Source organism: Hemiscyllium ocellatum, chromosome 24 (genome assembly GCF_020745735.1).
Source record: "Hemiscyllium ocellatum isolate sHemOce1 chromosome 24, sHemOce1.pat.X.cur, whole genome shotgun sequence".
Classification (NCBI taxonomy): Eukaryota; Metazoa; Chordata; class Chondrichthyes; order Orectolobiformes; family Hemiscylliidae; genus Hemiscyllium; species Hemiscyllium ocellatum.
This window is the reverse complement of record NC_083424.1, coordinates 27,877,069-27,902,186: the sequence shown is the minus strand read 5'-3', so window position 1 is coordinate 27,902,186 and position 25,118 is coordinate 27,877,069. Positions and strand designations below refer to the sequence as shown.

The following is a 25,118-nucleotide window of genomic DNA, read 5'->3' as shown; positions in this document are numbered from 1 at the left end:
GCAGAAAGTCGTCCAGTGATTCAGCATCACTTTCCAGGAGATTATTCACCAGGCTGTCCTGGAAAGGTGAGAGGTTCAGTTCCCCTTGGTTAACAGTAGAGGCCCCCTTACCCTATCAGGCCAAGATGTTCTGATCAAAGTAAGCAGTGAGGGTCAGCATTTGTGGGCCAGACAACAGAACCTGCAGAAAAATTACTAATGATCTTTGCACTCTGCAAGGTTAAGTGTACTGTCTACTCATTGTAAACTGACATTGGGTCAATGCAGAAGGAAGTCAGATAGGACTACTACTTGCACATCTCAGCATGAGAGGAATAGTGCACTGAATAGGAGACAGTCAACTCATCCTATCAATGTTCTATCATTCCTAGATAGTGCTCCTCCTTTCTCTAGGCAGTGCACTGCCCTTGACCTACAGCTCTTTCCTCCTTTAAGCTGCCTTTGTCCCATTCTGCCCAGGAGAGTGAGCAACCCTAGACAAAACAGCAATAAATTACTCCCAAGTCCAGAAAGAAGTCTATCTTGTCAGATGCACACCTGTTACATAAGAACCTACGAATGAGAAGCAGGAGTAAGCAATTCAGCCAGTCAAGTCTGCTCCATCATTTAACATGTTCACGGCTGATCTCAGCCCAGCCTCGAGTCTACTTTATGCAATTGGATATCTGAGTACATGCATGTTTATTAGGGAGAATTTAGTTTGGAAGGGATACATAATTCTAGGAGTTGGCTTTTACAATTAATGAGGTACAAATAGACTTCCTGACTCTACTATTGGGAAGGCCAACCAATTTTGGTGAAGTAGATTAGATTACTTACAGTGTGGAAACAGGCCCTTTGGCCCAACAAGTTCACACCGACCTACCGAAGAACTCACACAGACCCACTCCCCTAACACTATGGGCAATTTAGCATGGCCAATTCACCTAACCTACACATCTTTGTGACTGTGGAGAACAGGGAGAACGTGCAAACTCCACACAGACAGTTGCTTGAGGTGGGAATTGAACCCGGGTCTCTGGCACTGGGAGGCAGCAGTGCTAACCACTGTGCTACCGTGCTTCCCATTAAGTAAGAGAACTTAATTGCCGAAATTTATCCTACCAAGAATAACCCTTGTGGTATAGTGGTAATGTCCCTCGCTCTAATTCTGGTTTGGGTACCAGAGCTGTGTAATAACATCTCTGAACAGGTTGATTAGAAAATATCTATCCAACATTAAGAATTCTCAGATTTTAGCAGGGTTGTTTTCCCCTGTTATTTTGTATTAATATATTTAATTATTATTTGCTGAGACTGTAATTTTATAATCAAATATGTTCATATATGGTATTAACATTACCAAATATATCCAGGTGTTGGTGTGGGTGGGGGGTGGGGGATAGAGTACTCACTGTTAATTTCTAGTTCAGTAGTATACTTGAATTTTCTTTATCCTATTGTGGGGTGCCTGGGTCAAGGGTGGAACGCTGGTTGGGAGAGGTTAGATGGGTTTTTGGCAAGGAAGTGATGCGCCCTGGGAATAAGGGGGAAGATCTCCGTTTAAATACGTTTTATACCTTTTTTTTACTATTTAGAAATAGTTTTATTATATTGATCTGAATGTACTAAAGAGCTTTACTTTTGTGAATTTTATATGCTCTATGCTCAGGATGTTTTGGATAGGGTTTCTTCTCCCAGGGGGTCTCGTACTCGCCTAGTGATTATGGATGATCGGTCGATTAAATGGTGCACCTGGAATGTCATGGGGAGTAATTCACCAATCAAAAGGAGGAGAATACTATCAAACCTCAAGAAAGAGAGGACCGATATAACTCTCCTATAGGAGACACATTTATTGGATAAAAGAATACCTGAAATTACGACAGGGAAGAGATTATTTTCCATTCTCTCTTTCTGTGCAGGGAAAGACATTTTGGTAAACTGGGTGGCTGAGGGCCCTTATGGACTTTTGAGTTGGCACAGAATAATTATGGAATATACTCCCCCTGACTTCCTTACGAATATGGTGCACCAGGAGAAAGAGCCAAATTATTCCATAAAAATATGGCAGCCCTTCTTGAATTACACAAATACAGATATCTTGGTCATCCTACAAGGGCCTTTACTTAATTGAGAGGGTGAGCCTGGCTGGTCTGGGAGAGGAATCCCGCATGAATATGGGTTTTGTTGTGATCTGATGTTAACACATTCCGAGCATGTATATCACTGCTCAATTTATGTGTTATCCATTGTTGGTTTTTTTTCTCTTGAATAATGTAAGAATTTTAATGATACTGTCTGGTTAGTTGTAAGTTAGATGAGTAGTTAGGTGAGTTTTGTCTTTTTTTTCTCTTGGTATTTCTGTTTTCTTGTTTGATAGATTTTGGTTATTATTTATTTAAGATTTAACTGTATATCAATGTTTACACTTGGGTTTTTTTTAGTTTTTCTTTTGTAAAAAGAATTCTCAGTTTTGGCCTCTGGCCCAAGAAGGTCACCCAGCCTCTCTTTCTTCCTACCTCCTAAAGGATGGAAGATTCAATCCTATGGCTGCTGAATAATGCTTCTTTGTCACTTGGTTTTTGACAATGGTTTAAAAATATTTTGTTGGCCATAAAATGCTTTGGGACATTCTGAGATTGTGAAAACCATGATACAAATGCAATTCTTTTATTTCTTTTGAAGAAATTGTATATAGAAGAGAAAGTGATTGTTGCAAGCAATAAATCAGTAATGTTTTTAGATTCTGTAATACATAAAAGGCATTCACTTGATACTGAAATCAAACTAATGTGTCATAGAATTGATTTTTTTGTCCATTTATTTCTTTCATAGAATTCCACCTCCTGTATTTAGGGATGCTTATTATTTGCAAGGACTGATTAGGGATAGTCAACATAGCTTTATGCATGGGAAATCATGTCTCACAAACTTGATTGAGTTTTTTTGAAGAAGTAACAAAGAGGATTGATGAGGGCAGAGCGGTAGATGTGACCTATATGGATTTAAGTAAGGCGTTCGACAAGGTACCCCATGGGAGACTGATTAGCAAGATTAGATCTCATGGAATACAGGGAGAACTTGCCATTTGGATACAGAACTGGCTCAAAGGTAGAAGACAGAGGGTGGTGGGTGGAGGGTTGTTTTTCAAACTGGAGACCTGTGACTAGTGGAGTGCCACAAAGATCGTCCCTGGGTCCACTACATTTCATGATTTATATGATTTGGATGTGAGCATAAGAGGTATGGTTAGTAAGTTTGCAGATGACACCAAAATTGAAGGTGTAATCGTCAGTGAAGAAGGTTACCTCAGATTACAATGGGATCTTGATCTGATGGGCCAATAGGCTGAGAAGTGGTATAGAGTCATAGAGACGTACAGCATGGAAACAGACCTTTCAGCCCAACCTGTCAATGCCGATCAGATATCCCAACCTAATCTAGTCCCACCTGTCAGCACCTGGCCCATATCCCTCAAAACCCTTCCTATTCATATATCCATCCAAATGCCTCTTAAATGTTGCAATTGTACCAGCCTCCAACACATCCTCTGGCAGCTCATTTCATACACGTACCACCCTCTGCATGAAAACGTTGCCCCTTAGGTCTCTTTTATATCTTTCCCCTCTCACCCTAAACCTATGCCCTCTCGTTCTGGACTCTCCGACCCCAGAGAAAATACTTTTTGTCTATTTATCCTATCCATGCCCCTCATAATTTTATAAACCTCTATAAGGTCACCCCTCAGCCTCCGACCTCCAAGGAAAATAGCCCCCGCCTGTTCAGCCTCTCCCTAAAGCTCAAATCCTCCAACCATGGTAAGATCCTTGTAAATCTTTTCTGAACCCTTTCAAGTTTCACAACATCTTTCTGATAGGAAGGAGACCAGAATTGCACGCAATATTCCAACAGTGGCATAACCAATGTCCTGTACAGCCACAACATGACCTCCCAACACCTGTACTCAATACTCTGGCCAATAAAGGAAAGCATACCAAATGCCTTCTTCACTATCATATCTACCTGCGACTCCACTTTCAAGGAGCTATGAACCTGCACTCCAAGGTCTCTTTGTTCAGCGACATTCACTAGGACCTTACCATTAAGTGTATAAGTGCTTTCCCAAAATGCAACACCTCACATTTATCTGAATTAAACTCCATCTGCCACTTCTCAGCCCATTGGCCCATCTGATCAAGATCCTGTTGTAAACTGAGGTAACCCTCTTCGCTGTCCACTACACCTCCAATTTTGATGTCATCTGCAAACTTACTAACTGTACCTCTTATGCTCGCATCCAAATCATTTATGTAAATAACAAAAAGTAGAGGGCCCAGCACTGATCCTTGTGGCACTCCACTGGTCACAGGCCTCCAGTCTGAAAAACAACCCACCAACACCACCCTCTGTCTTCTACCTTTAAGCCAGTTCTGTATCCAAATGTCTAGTTCTCCCTGTATTCCATGAGATCTAACCTTACTAATCAGTCTCCCATGGGGTACCTTGTTGAACGCCTTACTGAAGTCCATATAGATCACATCTACTCTTCTACCCTCATCAATCTTCTTTATTACTTCTTCAAAAACCCCAATCAAGTTTGTGAGACATGATTTCCCACGCACAAAGCCATGTTGACTATCCCTAATCAGTCCTTGCCTTTCCAAATACATGTACATCCTGTCCCTCAGGATTCCCTCGAACAACTTGCCCACCACTGAGGTCAGGCTCACCGGTCTATAGTTCCCTGGCTTGTCTTTACCGCCCTTCTTAAACAGTGGCACCATGTTTGCCAACCTCCAGTCTTCTGGCACCTCTCCTGTGACTATTGATGAAACAAAATCTCAGCAAGAGGCCCAGCAATAACTTCTCTAGCTTCCCACAGAGTTCTCGGGTACACCTGATCAGGTCATGGGGATTTATCCATTTTAACCATTTCAAGGCATCCAGCAAGATGTCACCATTTATTTCCCTACAGTCTATATCTTCCATATCCTTTACCACAGTATATACTAATACAAAATATTCATTTAGTATCTCCCCCATTTTCTGTGGCTCCACACAAAGGCTGCCTTGCTGATCTTTGAGGGGCCCTATTCTCTCCCTAGTTACCTTTTTGTTCTTAATATATTTGTAAAATCCCTTTGGATTCTCCTTAGTTCTATTTGCCAAAACTACCTCATGTCCCCTTTTTGCTCTCCTGATTTCCCTTCTAAGTATACTCCTACTTCCTTTATACTCTCCTAAGGATTCACTCAATCTATCCTGTCAATCTATACCTGACATATGCTTCCTTCTTTTTCTTAACCAAATCCTCAATTTCTTTAGTCATCCAGCATTCCCTATAACTACCAGCCTTTCCTTTCACCCTGACAGGAATATACTTTGTCTGGATTCTTGTTATGTCATTTCTGAAGGGTTCCCATTTTCCAGCCATCCCTTTACCTACGAACATCTGCCTCCAATCAGCTTTTGAAAGTTCTTGCCTAATACTGTCAAAATTGGCCTTTCTCCAATTTAGAACTTCAACTTTTAGATCTGGTCTATCCTTTTCCATCACTATTTTAAAAAGAATTGAATTATGGTCGCTGGCCCCAAAGTGCCCCCCCACTGACACCTCAGTCACCTGTTCTGCCTTATTTCCCAAGACTAGGTCAAGTTTTGCATCTTCTCTCATAGGTTCATCCACATACTGAATCAGAAAATTGTAGACGGAGTTTAATTTAGATAAATGTGAGGTGCTGCACTTTGGGAAAGCAAATCATAGCAGGACTTATATACTTAATGGTAAGGTTCTAGGGAATGTTCTAGGGAATGTTTCTGAACAAAGAGACCTTGGAGTGCAGGTTCATAGCTCCTTGAAAGTGGAGTCGCAGGTAGATAGGATAGTGAAGAAGGCATTTAATATGCTTTCCTTTATTGGTCAGAGTGTTGAGTACAGGAGTTGGGAGGTCATGCTGCAGCTGTACAGAACATTGGTTAGGCCACTGTTGGAATATTGCATGCAATTCTGGTCTCCTTCCTATCAGAAAGATGTTGTGAAACTTGAAAGGGTTCAGAAAAGATTTACAAGGATCTTACCATGGTTGGAGAATTTGAGCTATAGGGAGAGGTTAAATAGGCTGAGGAGTGACATTATAGAGGTTTATAAAAGCATGTGGGGCATGGATAGGATAAATAGACAAAGTGTTTTCCCTGGGGTGGGGGAGTTCAGAAGTAGAGGGCACAAGGGGCAACTTTTTGACTCAAAGGGTGGCACATGTATGGAATGAATTGCCAGAGGAAGTGGTGGAGGCTGGTACAATTGCAAAGTTTAAAAGGCATTTGGATGGGTATATGAATAGGAAGGGTTTGAAGGAATATGGGCCGGGTGCTGGCAGTTGGGACTAGATTGGGTTGGGATGTCTGGATGGCATGGACAAATTGGACCGAATGGTATGTTTCCATGCTGTACATTACAATGCCTCTATCTAATTTTATAAAGATTCTGGAGTCTCCATGTGACTTTGACAATTTAAAATGTTGGCGTATATGAAACAGAATCCATCCTTAGTAACAGATGTTCTAATTTTCCAGACTTTGAATTATATTAGGGTATAGTATTACAGTTTTAGCAGCACTCCAGTTCTCAACTTACTGGCTAATCTTTAGTTTTCTTTAAAAACAGGAATGTTATGACGCATCTCTGGAGCAGGTGGGACTGGAAACTGGATCTCCAATTTCATAGGTAGAGACACTATCACATTGCCACAGAGCCCAATGGCTGCTCCTTATTTGTATCCTGGATGTTCTTTGTGTTTTTTTAAAATAATCTGCTCAGTTGGCACTCCTCTGAAGCAGGTGGGATTTAAAGCTGGGCTTTGTTGCTGAATGGCAGCAACTCTGTCACTGTACCACAAGAACTCTCTGTTTGGTCCTCACTTCTTTTCCCACCAGGAGATCACCTTTGGACTATTTTTTTTCCATCTATTAACCACTACCAATAAATCACTTGTATGCTCTGATTGATTAAAGTATTGATTAATGAGGACCATGCAGAACTCTCAAAGATGAGAGGCAGGAAAGGAAGGGGGAGAAGGGGGCTTAATCAAAATGGAGTTGGATTGGACATTCTTCATTTCTATCCAGGATCATGAATGTCAGATGACTGATTAACAAGAGAAATATTTCCCCTGAGCATAAGCCCTTAGTCACATATCTTTCAAAATAGACTTGCATTTAAATAGCATCTTTCACAACCACCAGACATCCCGAACTGTTTTAAAGCCAGCTTTATACTTTTGGTGGGGTTTTCACTGACTCAATGCAGCAGCTAATTTGTATAAAGCAAGCTCTTGCAAAAAAAAACCCTATGGTGTTAACCAGGTTATGTGCTTTTTGTGATATTGATTGAGGGATAAATATTAGACATGTAAGTGCAATTCAGAAAAGTGCCATAGGATCTTTGCTGTGTACCTGAGAGGGTAGATTGTACCAAACTGTAACCAATGTTAAATCTTGCCTGAAATAGAGCATCTTCACCAGTTGCAGCACTTGCTCAGTATTGGAATTTTCCTTCTATTCAATCATGGGATGAGGGCATCACCGGTTAGTCCACCATTTATTCCGCATCCCTAATTGCCCAGGGAGCAGCTAAGAGAAAACCACATTGCTGCAGGTCTGGAGTTACATGTAGGCTAGACCAGGTAAGGATGACAGTTTCTCTCCCTAATGGACATTAGTGAACCAGATGGATTTTTCCCAACAATGGATTCATGGCTATCATTGGACTCTTAATGCCAGATTTTTACTGAATTCAAATTCCACTATCTGCCATGGCAAGATTGATATCCAGATGCCCATAACATCAGCTGGGTTGCTGGTTTAACAGTGCAGCAATAATACCATTAGGCCATCACCTCCCCTTAATGGATGTCTATCTTGATTTGTGTGTTTAGGTCCTGTATGATAAGCACAACTGGACAGTGTTAATAAAAAGGCAACTCTTGCTAAATTTGCCATTATAATTGTGGCAGCTTTATTGCCAAACTGACTGTGATTAACCTACTGTTTACTATTTATAGTTTTGTGTGTGGTTTAACTGTTTACCTAATTCTATATGTACCAACAGAGCTCTAACTAAAACTAAATACTAATATGGATAGTCATTTTCTCATGTTGCATATGTACAGAGTGAATGCCAAGTAGGATATTACAGCCAAGCCCAAGCCTGCTCTCATGCAATGACCAAAGTTCAATTTTTTATTTAACATACTTTCTAATCAACCTGTTCAGCGATGTTATTACACACCCTGGAGCATCCCAGTTCAAAGATAGGGACAAAACTATTGTGCCACAAAACTGCCCTGCAATGTCCAAAGTTCACATTCAAATTTTCACTTGGGATCAGGTGATAAGAATCAGGAAGAGAAATTACGTGATTGTTATTCCCTCTTTTCCATATCGAGGTCACTGGGGACAGTTGTCCTGATTATGATCAGCACATTTGGAGAGCTGGCACAGATACACAGGCTGTAGGGCCATCTTTGAAATGAGACATAGTCAAATCTCAGAAGAGATTTAACAGGATCTTGCTTGGAATGGAGGGTTGAGTTGTAAGGAGAGGCTGGGACTTTTTCCACTGGAGCACAAGAGGTGACCTTATATAAAGGTTCATAAAGTCATGAGGGGCATAGATGAAGTGAATAGCCAGATTCTTTTCCATAGGGTGGGGATGTTCAAGACTAGAGGGCATATGTTTAAGGTGAGAGGAGAAAGATTTAAGAACGACGAGGGACAATTGCTTTACAGAGACTGGTTCATGTATGGCATGAACTTCCAGAGCAGTGGTGGTTCAGTTACAACATTTAAAAGACATTTATTTAAGTATATGAGTAAGAAATATTTGGAGGGATATGGTCATGTGCAGATAGATGAGACTAGTTTGGGATTATGGTCGGCATGGACTGGTTGGACCTAAGAGTCTGTTTCCATCCTGTGTGACTCTATAACTTTATAGTATGATGTTCTGAAAGGGAAATCACATTTAACCAATTTACCAAAGTTCTTTGAGGAATAAACAGTAATGTAAATAACAGGGAACGCATGTACTGTACTTAGATTTCCAGAAGCCATTTGATAAAATGCTACATCAGAGGTCACTATGGAAAATAAAAGCCCATGATGTAGGGAGAACATATAAGTGTGAAAATAGAAAGCAGACATTGGGTCTAAATGGGTCATTTTCAGTTGACAGGATGTGATGAGTTGAAAGATGTGCTGCTGGAAAAGCGCATCAGATCAGGCAGCATCCAAGGAGCGGAAGAATCGACGTTTCTCCCGAAACGTTGATAATTCCTGAAAAAGGGCTTATGCCCGAAACGTCAATTCTCCTGCTCCTTGGATGCTGCCTGACCTGCTACGCTTTTCCAGCAACACATTTTTCTGCTCTGATTTCCAGCATCTGCAGTCCTCACTTTCTCCAGGATGTGATGAGTGGTGCATCACATCATCAATGTTCAGGGCTCAACTATTTACAACCTTTAAAAATGACGTGGATAAGGGATCAAACATATTGTTGCTAAATTTGCTATGATGCGAAGATAGATGGAAAGTAAGTTGAGAAGAGGAGATAAGGGGTCTGTGCAGGTTAAGTGATTTACAAAAAAATTGACAGATGAATTATAATGTCAAAAAATGTGAACTTGTTCACTTTGGCAGAGAGAATAGAAAAGCAGCATGTTACTTAAATGAAGTTAAAAATCACAAAACTCTGACATAATAATGGATTTAGGTGTCCAAATGAGTTATAAAAAGATACTATGCAGGTATAGCAAGTCATTAAGAAGGCAAATAGTGGTGTTGTTTGGTGGAGAAACTAGAGCTATGATTAAAATTAAGGAGGTTTTTTTTCCCTCATAGGGTTGAGTCTGGATAAATCTTCCCCAAAGCGGCAGAGTCATTTAATATTTTTTTTATAGATATTTTTATTGGGAATTTAACATTTTGACAAATTTACAAAAATAAGCAGAATTTTCAAGCACAAACATTAATATAAAAATAGATCTTAAATATATAATCATCAAAATTCAACTAATCCACAATCATCCAGAGTGTATAGTTGAGTCGCTTACATCCTTCAAATAAGAGAAAATGTTCTCTAATACACTCATAACAGTATGATAAAAAGGAAGTTATTTCCAAACAATAAGAACAAAAAAAAATTAAACATGTTTGAATGGAGATCTTCCCCCTTGTTCTCAGGGGGCCTTACTACCTTTCCAACGTTCCACCATATCCTCTCCCAAACAGTGTCCCACCCTCAACCCGGGTGCTCCTTAATAGGATTTAGATATAATACCGAGCTAGAGTTAACAGTGAGCGCTGCACCCCCACCCCTCCCCACCCATACCTGAGTATATCTGCTAGCATCAATGCCACGTACAAACACACATAACTATAAAATTACAACTCCAACAGATTACAGTTAAGTATAATAACATAGCAAGGAAGACAACCCCGCTCCCAGAGGCAAAAGTAAAGTAGAATAAAGTATCCATTTCTCCCCACGGAGTGTGGGAGAGGCAAGCCAACATAAATTGTCTCTTACGATTTATTTAACAGAGTCTAAAAGTTTCTTGGCCTCTTCCGATGATCTAAAATTATACTCGGATCCTTCGTGGGTAAAGCATAACGTTGCTGGGTAGCGTAAGGTGTATTGAATATCTAAGTCCCTTAAACATTTCTTCACCTCATCAAACGCCTTCCTTCTTCGTGCCAAAGCCGGGGAGAAGTCCTGAAATAACATAATCTTGGATCCTTCATGAATCATAGCTTTAGGATCCTTTCCAAGCTTTCTGGAGGCGTCCAGGAGTATCTGCCTCTCCCTACAACTCTGCAGCCGGAACAGGACTGGGCGTGGGCGCTGGTTTGGGCCAGATCCGCGTACTGCGACCCGGTAGGCCCACTCCTCCCTTACCCGGTCAGTTTCAGCCCCCAGGTTTAAAAGCTGGGGCAGCCATCGCTCCAGAAATACTACTAACTGTTCTTTCCCTTCTTGTTCTTGAAGGCCCAGCAATCGAATATTCTTTCTCCGATTTCTGTTGTCAATATCATCCATGTAGATTTCAAAGGCCCTGACTCTCTGCTCCAGAGCTCTCACCTGTTCTGCAGCTGTTTGAGCTGCAGCCTCGGAGGTCATGGCCTTTAGTTCTGCCCCCTCCACTCGGCCCTGCAATTCTCCCATAGAGTGATTCTGTTTCTGCAACTTTTCTTCGAATGCATTCCATCTCTGTCTGGATTCTGCGATGAAATTGACGAGTGTCGATTCCAATCTAGCAATCATCTCTACAAGGCCTGTTTTTACATCAGCTGCAGCCGGAGGAGAGGAGGGTGGGGGAGGGGTCTTTGTTTTCTGAGAGCTGCGGGGTCCCTTTGATTTACTCATTATCCACTCAGTATTAGACTATTTAAATATAATCGCTGCAAATGTGTTGCTGGTCAAAGCACAGCAGGCCAGGCAGCATCTCAGGAATAGAGAATTCAACGTTTCGAGCATAAGCCCTTCATCAGGAATAAGAGAGAGAGAGAGCCAAGCAGGCTAAGATAAAGGGTAGGGAGGAGGGACTAGGGGGAGGGGCGATGGAGGTGGGATAGGTGGAAGGCGGTCAAGGTGAGGGTGATAGGCCGGAGTGGGGTGGGGGCGGAGAGGTCAGGAAGAGGATTGCAGGTTAGGAGGGCGGTGCTGAGTTGAGGGAACCGACTGAGACAAGGTGGGGGGAGGGGAAATGAGGAAACTGGAGAAATCTGAATTCATACCTTGTGGTTGAAGGGTTCCCAGGCGGAAGATGAGGCGCTCCTCCTCCAGCCGTCGTGTTGTTGTGTTCTGCCGGTGGAGGAGTCCAAGGACCTGCATGTCCTCGGTGGAGTGGGAGGGAGAGTTAAAGTGTTGAGCCACGGGGTGATTGGGTTGGTTGGTTCGGGCGGCCCGGAGGTGTTCTCTGAAGCGTTCCGCAAGTAAGCGGCCTGTCTCCCCAATATAGAGGAGGCCACATACTATTTAAATATAATATTCAGCAGCTAATTAAGATTAAAGAAATTTTTTGGGTGGTTTGGCAAGTGTGGTGGGGGCAGGAAACCCACTTTTCCCAGGTTTTGGGAAGGGCTCTGTAGACTCAGACTTGCTGAGTCACCGCCATCTTGGATCTCATTTAATACTTTTAAGGCAAAGGTAGATAGTTTTTTTCAGTGACAAGGAATTTAAAGATTATCGAAGGTGCATGGGAAAGTGGAATTGAGGCCACAGCAGATCAGCTGTTATATTAAAAACGTTTTAGAATGTTTTTCCCAATGTGTGTGTTTGTAATTAGCTTTTACAACTAATTTATATTTAAATACATAACGTATAAGGCAGCTGTTGGTTGTTCTGTTTTCCTTTCCCCTAATAATTAAGACATGGGACACTCTATTGTGTTGTTGTATAATGCGACCAACAATTGTGTAGATTGTTGCTTTTGAAAGGACATGGTTATCATAGAGTGCAGAACAGGGAACCTGCTAGCCTACTTCCCACTTAAGTAACAAAGTTACAAGCAAGAGTACATTTCATGAGAAGAATGAAGAATAATACTAATTCAATTGTTTCTCATTCCAGAATCTTTCATTTTAGTAACATGGTAATTTACTCTGGGAGAACAATACTGGTTCATCGTTCTAGACTGATGACCAGCAAGAAGGTTACAACGAAGTAATGTACAGTGTTACTTAGCTAGAAATAGAGCACAGTATACCATTATGGAAGGATGTGATTGCATTACAGAGGGTGCAGAATGGATTCACCTGGATATTGCCTGGGATGGAGCAGTTCAGCTATGAAGAGAGACTAGATAGGCTGAGGTTATTCTCCTTAGAGCAGAGAAAGTTGAGGGGGGATATGATTGTGATGTACAATGTATTTAGGGGATAGAAAGGCTTAGAAGACATTTTTTCCCCTTAGTAGAAATAAACAGATAGCATAATTTCAAGGTAAGTAGCAGGAAGTTCATAGGAGAGCTGAGTTTTATTTCCCACCAAGAGGGTTATGGGTATCTGTAACTCATTGCTGAAAATGTGTTGCTGGTTAAAGCGCAGCAGGTCAGGCAGCATCCAAGGAACAGGAAATTCGACGTTTCGGGCCAGAACCCTTCATCAGGAATCCTGATGAAGGACTCTGGCCCGAAACGTCGAATTTCCTGTTCCTTGGATGCTGCCTGACCTGCAGTGCTTTAACCAGCAACACATTTTCAGCTCTGATCTCCAGCATCTGCAGACCTCACTTTTTACTATCTGTAACTCATTGCCTAAAAGGGTGGTAGAGGCAAGAATGCTCAAGACATATAAGAAGTACTTAAGTGAACACTTCAAATGCCATAGCATACAAGACGATGGGTCAAGTGCTGCAAAATGGGATTAGAATAGATGGATGTTTTATAACTGGTTTGGATACATTAGATCAATGTACTTCTTTCTTTGCTGTAAAAACTCTATTACTGTGACCTAATTATCTTTCTGTTCTGTGACATATCTCTATAATTCATTGCTGCCCTATTTTCAAAAATGGTGACATGGAAAACAAGGGCAACCACTTTCATTAGTCCTATGGCACAGTGGCTCAGGGATCAGCACCAGGGACCCAGGTTCAATTCTGGCCTCGGGCAACCGTCTATGTGGAGTTTGCGCATTCTCCCAGTGTCTGCGAGAGTTTCCTCCGGGTGCTCCGGTTTCCTCCCACAATCCAAAGATGTGCAGGTCAGGTGAATTGGCCAGGCTAAATTGCCCAGTGTGTCAATGGTGATTATAGGGTAGGGGAATGGGTCTAGGTGGGTTACTCTTCTGTGGGTCGGTGTTGGGCCGAAGGGCCTGTTTCCATACTGTAGGGAATCTAATCTACTATATTTAATGCTGTATCATGTGATTTAATTATAAGGACAAACTTAAAAGATTATGTTCAAATTAAAAACTAACTAATAGCAATCAAAAATAAAAACAGAAGGACTGGCAAATTTGCAGCCTCTGTGGAGAGAGAAGCAGAACTCCATTCCTCTTCCTCCAGATACTGCCAGAACTACCAAGTTTCTTTAGCACTTCTGTTTTTATTTCAGATTTTCAGCATTTGCAGTATTTTGCTTTTCAATGAAAGATATCAATTTATGCAGAAGTGACATTCCTAATTCTGTGACATGGATCTAAATCTCCAAGATGTATTTAAATAGTTCTGTACAAATGGCTGTTAATTTATCTCAAAACTGTGGATGTTAGGGGTAAATTTTTAGAACTGTATAAATTTACAAAGTGTAAAGAACAGTTGACCCTTTTGGAGAATTTCCACTAGAGATCTGGGAAGTGCTGCGGGCAGTAGCCAATGTATAACCACAATGTTAATTTCCTGGTCACTGACCTGATTGTTCTACCTGGTCACTGTCTGAGATCAAACCAGACTGCTTGCAACTTTGTCATCCTATTTCACTCTGAGCTGAGCTTCTGATTCCATATTCACTTAATCACCAACACTGCCTGTTTCCATCTCTATAAATATCACCTTTCTGCCCCTGCCTCAGCTTATCTGTGGTTGAAACCGTCAGCTCTTACTCTTTAGACTTTTACACTTGACCTTACACATTACTCTTAGACTTGACTATTCCATTATTCTCCTCGTTAATCTTCCACAATGTACTTGTCCATAAGAACTGTCGGGGCAGCATGGTCCTCAGTAGTTAGCACTGCTGCCTCACAGAGTCAGGGACCCGGATTCGATTCCTGCCTCGGGCAACTATCTGTGTGGAGTTTGCACATTCTCCCCGTGTTTGGCTTTCCTCCGGGTGCTCCGGTTTCCTCCCACAATCCAAGGATGAGCAGGTCAGGTGAACTGGCCATGCTAAATTGCCCATATAGTGTTAGATGCATTAGTCAGGGTAACTATTGTAAGTAGGTCTGGTGAGTTACTCTTCGGATGGTTAGTGTGGACTTGTTAGGCTGAAGGGCCTGTTTCCATACTGTAAGGAATCTAATCTAAATCCCAGCTCATCCAACATCCAAGATGTGTCATCCAACTTGCACCAAATCCCATCCACCTACCACCACTGCATTAGCTGCCTACATTAGCTCCTAAATAAAACTTTAAAAGCTAAAAAGAAATTACAGATTTGGCAACATCTGTGGAAAGAGAAACAAGAGTTAATGATTCAGGCATCTCTTCTGATCTGAAATGTGAATTAAGTTTATCTCTTCACGCATTGTTGTGAAATCTGTTCGGCATTTTATTTTTCTGGATTCCAGTAAGTATTTTGCTGTTGTATAGTGGCTCTCAATGCATGCCATCCTCCATGGGCTCACCTTTCCTTTTCTCTATTACTCCTTCCAACCCTACAGCTCTCTGAAGTCTCAGCATTTTTCCAATTCAGGCTTCTAAAACAGCCATGATTTTCATTCCTGATGAAGGGCTCTGGCCCGAAACGTCAAATTTCCTGTTCCTTGGATGCTGCCTAACCTGCTGTGCTTTAACCAGCAACACATTTTCAGCTCTGATCTCCAGCATCTGCAGACCTCACTTTTTACTCCATGATTTTCATTAGCCCATTATTGACAGCTATGCCTCAGCTGCCAGCCCATAACATCTCTATTTTTCTCCTCAAACCTGTTATTCCTTGTGCGCTCTCTTTCTTTAGAATGCTGTTTAGTATCACCTATTTGGCAAAGCTTTTGGTCATATCTGATATGACTTAGTGTCAGATTATGTTTGATAATCCTCCACTGGACTTGCACACAATGTATTTAACCTAATAAAGACTTCCCAAAGTACTTGTTTCAATGGAGCATTAGGATCATTTCACTAGGGTGAAGGCAATATACAAGTGTGAATTGTTTTGTTACTGAAATCATGCACAGCAATTAGGTTCAAGGTTTGTCCTCAGTCTCATATGGTCAGTTGTTCTCAGCGTGCATGGAATAAGGATGGGCTAAATCAGGCAAGATTTCTGTTCCAAAGCACGATACAGGATTTAGGGTTGACCCTTGACATTGCCTCCTGAAGAAAGGCTTATGCCCGAAATGTCGAATCTCCTGTTCCTTGGATGCTGCCTGACCTGCTGCGCTTTTCCAGCAACACATTTTCAGCTCTGATCTCCAGCATCTGCAGACATCACTTTCTCCTCTATGTTAATGAATGACCTGGAAGGTTTCACTGTCAAGGCTCATGTGAGGACTGTATTTAGGTTATTAGTACTCAGCAGTACTGATACCACAGGAACAGTGACAAAAGAACACAAAGCTTGCATTTAAATGATGCCTTTCACAGCTATAATTCAAAAATACTTTACAGCCAATTAAGTGTTTCTGAATCATGGATGAAGGAAACGGAGCAGCAATTTGGACCACAAACTGAAATGTGTTAATGACCAGATAATCTGTTATTACTGGTATTAATTTAAGGATAAGTATTGGACACAATTCAAGTCTAATTCCCTAGCTTCTTTCCAAAACAGTGCCATGGGAACTATTATGTTCACCCGAGAGAGCAGATTGGCATCTCGTTCAATAGACAGCACCTTTGGCAATGCAATTACTCAGTATTTACCCAAGGGTTATTAGTCTAGATGTTCACGCTCATGCCTCAAGAGTGCAATTAAGTCACAACGTTCTGACTGAGAGGCGAGAGTGTAAATGGTGAATTGCACTGACACTCAGCACCCTAGCAAAGACAGTTAAAAGAACGATACCTCAACACATTCTCAGATTTCTCAAAATATGTTACGATCAATGGATCATCTTGCCTTGAGGGGAAATAAAATCTAAAAAAAATATTGGAAATGAACACACTGGGTGGACTGCAGTTTCACTCCGAAATGTGTGATTCATAAGTTTTGCTGATTTTTTTCCTTTTCCTTACTATATTGGTGAAACTGACCACAAACTGCAATTGAATGAATAATAGAAAAGGTCGTGAATGAAGTTGACCAGAATTCTCTCGCGGAGGAATTTATCCTGAGAAATGAAGGAAAATAAAATCAATGAGAACAAAACGTAGCTGGCAGTGCACTTAGATTCGGAGATCTGGGTGCCCCTGTGTCTGTGCAGCGTGGTGCAAACATAGTAGTACTCCTTGAAAAACGCCTGAAAATAGCAAATTCGTTACATGAAGCAGGAAGTGAGAAGCCGTTCTAGTCCTGACATTGAGAAACGGTTACATTTCCGGTTACAATGTAGCGGGGTCTTTTTATTCCTCTTTGTCTGCTGGGATTTACCCAGACACCTGTTGCACAAAGAAAGAGCAGGTTGAGAAGTTCTGAAACTTTTTTTTAGGTCGTGTGAAAAATTCTCCACATATATACACTTTTAAAAATAAAAAAAAATTGATCGTTAAGCTCTGTTTCATCACGAGTGTGGGTAAATCCTGGGGACAAATGATCCAGTTTGCATTTCACAGTTGGACGTCACTGGTTCCTCAAACCGGATTAACTCTCCTCCCCTCCTCCTTTTTCCCGGGAACTCTGGAACATGAGGAGGAGCCGCCGAGAGACGTCAGGCTCTGCGGGGTCCTGACGGCTGTAAGCTGCTCCAATGAGCTCTCTCCACATGCGGCCACTCGAGGTCTCGCCGTGAGAAAGGCCCCTGCCACTCAACTGGTTATAAACGTGCTGCTGCCGGTAGCTGCTCGCACACATTCATTTGGGTCGAGCGACGCGCTGCTATTGTACCGCCTTGAGAGTAGCAGCACTGTGTCGCAGTCCTGCGGTTCTTCAGTCCATATCACCTTTTAAACAGGCAAAACCCACAACAAAGACAGAGAGGACAAAAAGTGCGAGGATTTCTCTTTAAATTATACCCACAGGGAGAAAAATAAGCAAAAGGTTGAGCTTTGTAAAAAAAATACATAAATTTTAAAAAAATTCCTATAGAAGTGGTTGACTCCGAGCTTTTCTCCATCCCCGCATCTTCCTTGTGTGTCAGTTTGTTTCTGCTGAGGAAGAAATCCTCTCTGCACCGTGGACAAGAACCCGCAACACTGAAGGAAGGAAACCTGGAGTGAAACCATGGAGAGCGCGCACACAAAGACTGTGGATGAAGTTCTAGCCTATTTTAACGTCAATGAGACGACGGGTCTTAGTTTGGATCAAGTCAAGAAACACAAGGACAGATGGGGACCGAACGGTATGCGGTGTGATGCTTTCTGTCGGTATTGCTGTTGGTGTGTTTCGATGTGTCGCGCGTTATTCTCACCACAATCGCCTCTTCCCCAAGTCTTCTCTTCCCCCGCCCGCCCCCCCGGTTCATTGTTGTAGTATTAGGCCTTATTGCAAGCTATGAAGCCGGCATCTCTGTGTAAGGCAGACCGAATATGGCTGACTCACCGCGATATCTGAATCTTAAATTGTATGAAAGTCACATTTTGTTTCCTTTGCCGGGGGTGGGGGTGGAGGGTGGTGGTTGAGAGATATGCAGTATATCCTCAAATCTAAATATTCTGCTCTTCTCTCTTTTCCCCGCCCCATTTTTAAAAAAATGCTTTTACATATACTTGGAACCTGAATTCCAATCATCCGTTTGGCTAAACCTGCAGCGGAGATATTATAATTTGTCCTCCAAAATGTAATCCCCGAAGATGAGGAGCGATGGTAATGCAGTCAGTTGGGTTAATATCCTTTTCTTTAATAACCTGTGCATTTTACTTGAGCTCAGGTGTACAACCCTTCATGGCATCATGACCGTGGGATACTCGTGGTCATTTTTTAAAAAAAAATATTATTTCAAGAGTGACTTTGTGTCATTGACTTTGTGTCATTGTCTTGAAGTCTGATGTATTTGCGTGTTTTAACGCAGTTTTCTCTCTTTCTCGCATATTCCATGGTGGCGCCACTCGTTAAAACAGAGCTACCTGCGGAAGAAGGTATTGTCGATCTTATGTGCTTTTATATAATTGTTTTGAATACCGAGTTGTGATTATTTTTTAGTGTTGAACTAACAGCTTCCTCTTGTTTCAGGCAAATCTCTGTGGGAACTTGTGGTAGAACAATTTGAAGACTTATTGGTTAGAATTCTACTATTGGCAGCTTGTATATCTTTTGTGAGTACTTTTTAAATCAAACAAAGTTATGTCAATGTCATGTTTTCTTCCCAGGGTGATTATTTTTACGTACAATATTTATATTTTATATATGGATTTATTGAGAAATTGAGTACTGTGCACTGAAAACTAATCTGTACCCTTGCACTAACTGACCATGATTGGAATGGTGTGTGGTATTTTAGTCCAGTCTGTCTTGATAAAAGGAAAGTGACAATTGCAGCTTTTTGACGAGGGTAAGACTGATGTCTGCAAAGATGATACACTTCTGTTGACCAAATTTGGCCAGTGACCTTCATGGGGACATGTGGTATCTCATCTCTCCTTGACTTTTAAGGTTTATAGCATGCCAGTTAAAATGGTTTTGGGTCGACATGACAATAATAGAAAACAATGCTCGGTCATGGATTGGGTTACACATGGATTGCAGTAGCTGTACTTGTTGTAATGGTTACCCAATGGCAGACAGAAATAAATGTTCCTGACACATGTATGAGTAACAAATGTTCTGCTAAATTTGAGTTTTATTTCGAGTAGTTATCCATAGCTGCTTTGAGGTGTAAAGTACCATCTTTGTGGATATCTACATACATGAGTATTTATGTCACTAACAAAAATAATCACTGAAATAACTGACATCTTGGTTATAGCCTCCTTTCATTTAAATTTGGTTTAAAATCTAATTTTATATTGTTACAATTGAGTAGAAAGCAGGAATTATTTGCAAGAAAGCAAATTTAATACTTTGTATGCAATTAATCTGGGTATGGGCAAAACATTTCTTTTGAAATAGTGTTCCACTTGATATTAACAATAGTTTTCATGTATCAGAGGTATTGTTGCATCCTCTGATGCAATCAAAGAGCTAAAGTTTAACTGAAGTGCATGAGTGACAATAATGTGTTTTAAAAAAAAATATTAGGGGTCAATGTTGATAAAGTTTTACTATGTTCATCACTCATTTCAGGTCATGTAGATTCAGTTTAGTAAATACTTCTGGGGATGGGGAAACAGCAATTTGACTTTTAAAGTATGTATTTGGAAAAATCTTATTAGCAAACGTGAAATAATATCCAACAAATTCTAAATGATGCTTTCAAAACATGATTTCTAAGCAACTATGGTTTAAAAATTTATTTCTTTGATTTAATAGATAGTAATGTATTTACCAGAGCACTTCAAGAGGGAATACTCCTTAGATATCATAGGAAGTTTTGGGGTTTTTTTCAAGTAAAAGCCTAATGGAGAGCGTAAATCATGACAAGATAATTTTAGGGAAGGCATTGCACTGAATGATCTGGGTATAATGGACTATGCATAAGAGGTTCAAGCACAAATGTATTGGAAACAATTGAAGCTGCACTCTGTTCATGACTTACATGAGTTTAAGGAAGTTGGTGCACTATGCAATACTTTCTAAACCGGCTTGGAAAGTCTTGGAAAATCCATATAAATGAAAACAAGTTTCAATGTTGAAGTATTGCTTTGAGTATGCAAGATATAAGTTAGACACATGGTGTGAGTACATATGTGTCCAATTTGTACAGGGGCGTGGCACTATGTTGCACTTTCAACTAATAAAGAATTTGAGTCTAGTTTCACTTTCAGATGTTACAGGGAACTTGTTCTGCTTGTCATCGCTAGTTTTTGTAAGGAAGAAAATATTTCATGATGGTTATAGTACTTGTTGCTGAGAAGCATCACACTTATCAATGTGCTGACCAAGAGAAGAAAACTAATTTATTGCAGGGGGTGGGGGTGTGATCATCCTCTAAAATGCTCCAAGAGTAGCCATTCATCAAATCCTGAGTGTTGGCAGAGCACTTGAGTAAAAGAGCTCAATGTTAATCTTGCCACATCAAGTATTCACATTTGGGTAATTCCAGGAGGGGTTATTTGTGATAGGAGAACAAAACTACCATTTCCCAAGTCATTGTGGCTTATCTGAGTACTTTGGAGTTTTCCAGTTGAAGCCGACTGCAGTGTTGTCTGATGGAAATAGGATTCCAGCCTCCTAAGAAAGGAGGGAGATTGCGATATAGGACCCTTAGAGGAAGGCATGTGGTGGGATGTGGGTGGGGAGGAAGGGAGGAGAGAGGAGGGATGGGCTGGTGATAGTAAGTGAAGAGAGATTCTGTAGATTTAATAAACAATGATCATTAAATCTAAAATGCTTTTCTAAACTAAAAGCCTTGATTCTGAATGCAATAGTGAGCTAGTACCAATATAAAAGTTACAAGCATCTCTCAGTTCTAATCTCTCTCAGTATCCATTTTGTTAAATTCTTTTAGGATTTTTCTCTTATTTCTATGAGACAGTCTCTCATTCTTAGCTCCAAAGGAGCAGCCAGCCTGGCCAATTTTTAAGATATCACATTCATCTATCGCAAGTAAACCCAATGATTCTTTTGTGCTGCTCTCAATGTATGTTTATATTTTTCCTTTAAGGGGACCAAAATTACATACAGTAATTTAGGTCTGGCCTCAGTAGTACCTTGATTATGTCTGTGTGTTTTATTGCCCTGCAATAAATATCACTCCATTTGCTTTCCTAACTGCTTCCTGTACTACATACTATTTATTGTAACAGCTATCACAGGACTGTGATGCCAGCATACTATCATGGTATGTGGTGTACTTGCATTGGCATAACATAGTTTCTAATACAAGGCTACTACAATCCTGATTAATGGCTCACAACTGTAATTTTTAAAAATGTTCATAACAATGTAAAAGAAACTGATCTGTTAGCATGGTACCAGTTAATATCTGTTGCTACCTGGACTAAATAACTTGATCAGTTACGTGGACTTAGTCAGGTAAACACAGATGAACAGCAATGCCAGCATTATTGCTGGCAGTGTTAGCAAATAAAATTGGGATTTGGGGAAGTAAATAGCCCTAGTTCCTACTAAAGTTATACTAAAAGAGAAATTATGGAAAACCAAGCGATTTATTTCTAGAACTGCTGGAGTTGAAGCAGTCTTGCACTCTTTCTTTCACTTTATAGTCATGTCAAAGCTGGTCATCAGTAATAGTATCTGCTAGGTTAAGGTTAAGGGTCAGTTCCTTTAGTAGAACTATGGATTGCTAGTAAGAGATTGTGGAATGACCTGCTTCCCTAAAGGTTCAACTGTCCTTGCCAGTTGAAACATGTGGCCTTGTATCACAGCCTACGAAAAGGTATCACATCTGATTTCAAGTTAAGTTCAAATGTTTGACCTAAAATTAGTTAATCCATTTTTACCATCCCTTGCATGCAGTGTCTGTATTGGTTATTGTCTGAAACTGAGCTTTTGTGCTGTGGTTAAGGGAAACTATGCCAGTTTGAAGTAATGTGATTTAGGGGGAAAATTTAGTTTCATGCTTCAAAACTCCTGTATTGTTTTCCCTTTTCACCCATTTGAACTTTCCTCATTCTTCTGACTTTGTGCCCAGGATTAAAATTGATAATATTTCTTCTGCATTGCACTATATCTATTGTGTTCGATCTGCTAATGGCTTCAATACAGTGAAGGCACAAAGTGAAGGAAAATTGGTGATAAAGGTGCCTAGGAGCCCCCCTCAATTTCTAGCAGTCGGGTACTAAAGGCGTTGAAGGTTTGATAGCAGGTTTATCCGACTGGAAGATGTGCATTGTGCCAAAAAGCAAAATAGGTAGAGGGAAGACAATTTTGTCAACTTCAGGTTTTTAAAAATTATTTGCCAACAGTGTCTTAAGAATTGTACTGCACAAATGGATATGGAAGATATAGACTGTTGGGAAATAGATGGTGACATCTTGCAAAATATCCAGATTGTAGGAGGAAGTGCTGGATGCCTTGAAATGGGTAACGGTGAATAAATTCCCAGGACCTGATAAGATGTACCAGGAACTCTTTGGGAAGCTAGAGAAGTGATTGCTGGGCCTCTTGCTGAGATATTTGTATCATCGATAGTCACAGGTGAGGTGCCGGAAGACTGGAGGATGGCAAATGTGGTGCCACTGTTTAAGAAGGGTGGTAAGGACAAGCCAGGGAGCTATAGACCAGTGAGCCTGACTTTGGTGGTGGGCAAGTTGTTGGAGGGAATCCTGAGGGACAGGATGTACATATATTTGGAAAGACAAGGACTGATTAGGGATAGTCAACATGGCTTTGTGCGTGGAAAATCATGTCTCTCAAACTTGATTGAGTTATTTGAAGAATTAACAAAGAAGATCTGAGGGCAGAGTGGTAGATGTGATCTATATTGACTTCAGTAAGGCGTTCGACAATGTTCCCCATGGGAGACTGATTAGTAAGGTGAGATCTCTCTGAATACAGGGAGCACGAGCCATTTGGATACAGAACTGGCTCACAGGTAGAAGGCAGAGGGTAGTGGTGGAGGATTGTTTTTCAGACTGGAAGCCTGTGACCAGTGGTGTGCCATAAGGGTGCTGGGTCCTCTACTTTTTGTCATTTACATAAATGATTTGGATGTGAGCACAAGAGATACAGTTAGTTAGTTTGCAGATGACACCAAAATTGGAGGTGTAGTGGACAGCGAAGAGGGTTACCTCAGATTACAACAGGATCTTGACCAGATGGACCAATGGGCTGAGAAGTGGCAGATGGAGTTTAATTCAGATAAATGCGAGGCCCTGCATTTTGGGAAAGCAAATCTTGGCAGGACTTATACACTTAATGGTAAGGTCCTAGTGAGTGTCGCTGAACAAAGAGACCTTGGAGTGCAGGTTCATAGCTCCTTGAAAGTGGAGTTGCAGGTAGATAGGATAGTGAAGAAGGCGTTTGGTATGCTTTCCTTTATTGGTCAGAGTATTGAGTACAGGAGTTGGGACATCGCGTTGCGGTATTACAGGACATTGGTTAGGCCACTGTTTGAATATTGTGTGCAATTCTGTTTTTCCTATCGGAAAGATGTTGTGAAACTTGAAAGGGTTCGGATAAGATTTACAAGGATGTTGTCCGGGTTGGAGGATTGAGCTATAAGGAGAGTCTGAACAGGCTGGGGCTGTTTTCCCTGGAGCATCGGAGGCTGAGGGGTGACCTTATAGAGGCATACAAAATTATGAGGGGCATGGATAGGATAAATAGACAAAGTCTTTTCCCTGGGGTCGGGGAGTCCAGAAGGAGAGGGCATAGGTTTAGGGTGGGAGGAGAAAGACATAAAAGGGACCTAAGGGGCAACGTTTTCACAGTGTAGTATGGGTCGGGAATGAGCTGCTAGAGGTAGTGGTGGAGGCTGGTACAATTGCAACATTTTAAGAGCCATTTGGATGGGTATATGAATAGGAAGGGTTTGGAGGGATATGGCAGGGTGCTGGCAGGTGGGACTAGATTGGGTTGGGTTATCTGATCGGCATGGATGGGTTTGACTGAGGGGTCTGTTTCCATGCTGTACATCTCTGACTCTGAGATTCGTGGCTAAATACACTTGTATAATTGTAGCAAAATCCTATTTTGTCACCTCCCCAGGGACAGGTGACTTGGAACTGATATCTTAATATTTTTGAAGCATCTAAACTTATTAACTTTTGTTACACTTTAAATTCTCATTTTTCTCTTCTTGGCAGTGTGTACATATACTTTTATTTTTTTAGGTGATCCATTTACTTCAGATGTAACTTGGTACAATGTAGTAAAAATGTTTAACAGATGAACTAGAATAATAACGTTTCACATTTTATGTTCTAGCTTTTAGTTTCAGGCCAGGATTACGGTGCTACCCAGTTAGTGCTATCTGACTATAATTAATTCTCCTGTACAGGAGACAGTTTTGTACATGGCTGGTTAAGTACGTTTTCTGTCAACAGTTTGGGTTTAATTTGTTCTTGAAGTAAGTATTAGGGTCATACTGCAACATTTTTTAAATTAACTACAGATTTAAATAGTGCTTGGGATGACTGAGACCTTCCAATAACCTGATTTGATAGCACAGTTGAATTGTACTTGTATGGTTGAAGGGATTTAAATAGACTGCAGTTGGTCTGTTCCATTATTTATACAAGTTTTTTTTTGCTTTTTGTTATGTTCCCTTTTTAGGAAGTAAATCTTCCTGAGTTTTTTTTACCACTTCGGGACAAA

The 25,118-nt window shown here is 41.0% G+C and overlaps 1 protein-coding gene across 2 annotated transcripts in view; it reads left to right on the top strand.

Moving 5' to 3' along the window:
- The first annotated feature begins 17,531 nt into the window (after positions 1-17,531).
- Positions 17,532-25,118, top strand: part of LOC132827122 (sarcoplasmic/endoplasmic reticulum calcium ATPase 2) — a 91,450-nt gene continuing 83,863 nt past the window's right edge. The window contains exons 1-3 of one of the 2 annotated variants that reach the window (XM_060843622.1): positions 17,532-18,141; positions 18,860-18,877; positions 18,972-19,054. In XM_060843622.1, coding sequence (XP_060699605.1) covers positions 18,024-18,141; positions 18,860-18,877; positions 18,972-19,054 — 219 coding nt within the window. In that variant the 5' untranslated portion in view covers positions 17,532-18,023. The remainder of the gene's footprint in view (positions 18,142-18,859; positions 18,878-18,971; positions 19,055-25,118) is intronic. The other variant, XM_060843624.1, reaches the window with a different exon arrangement.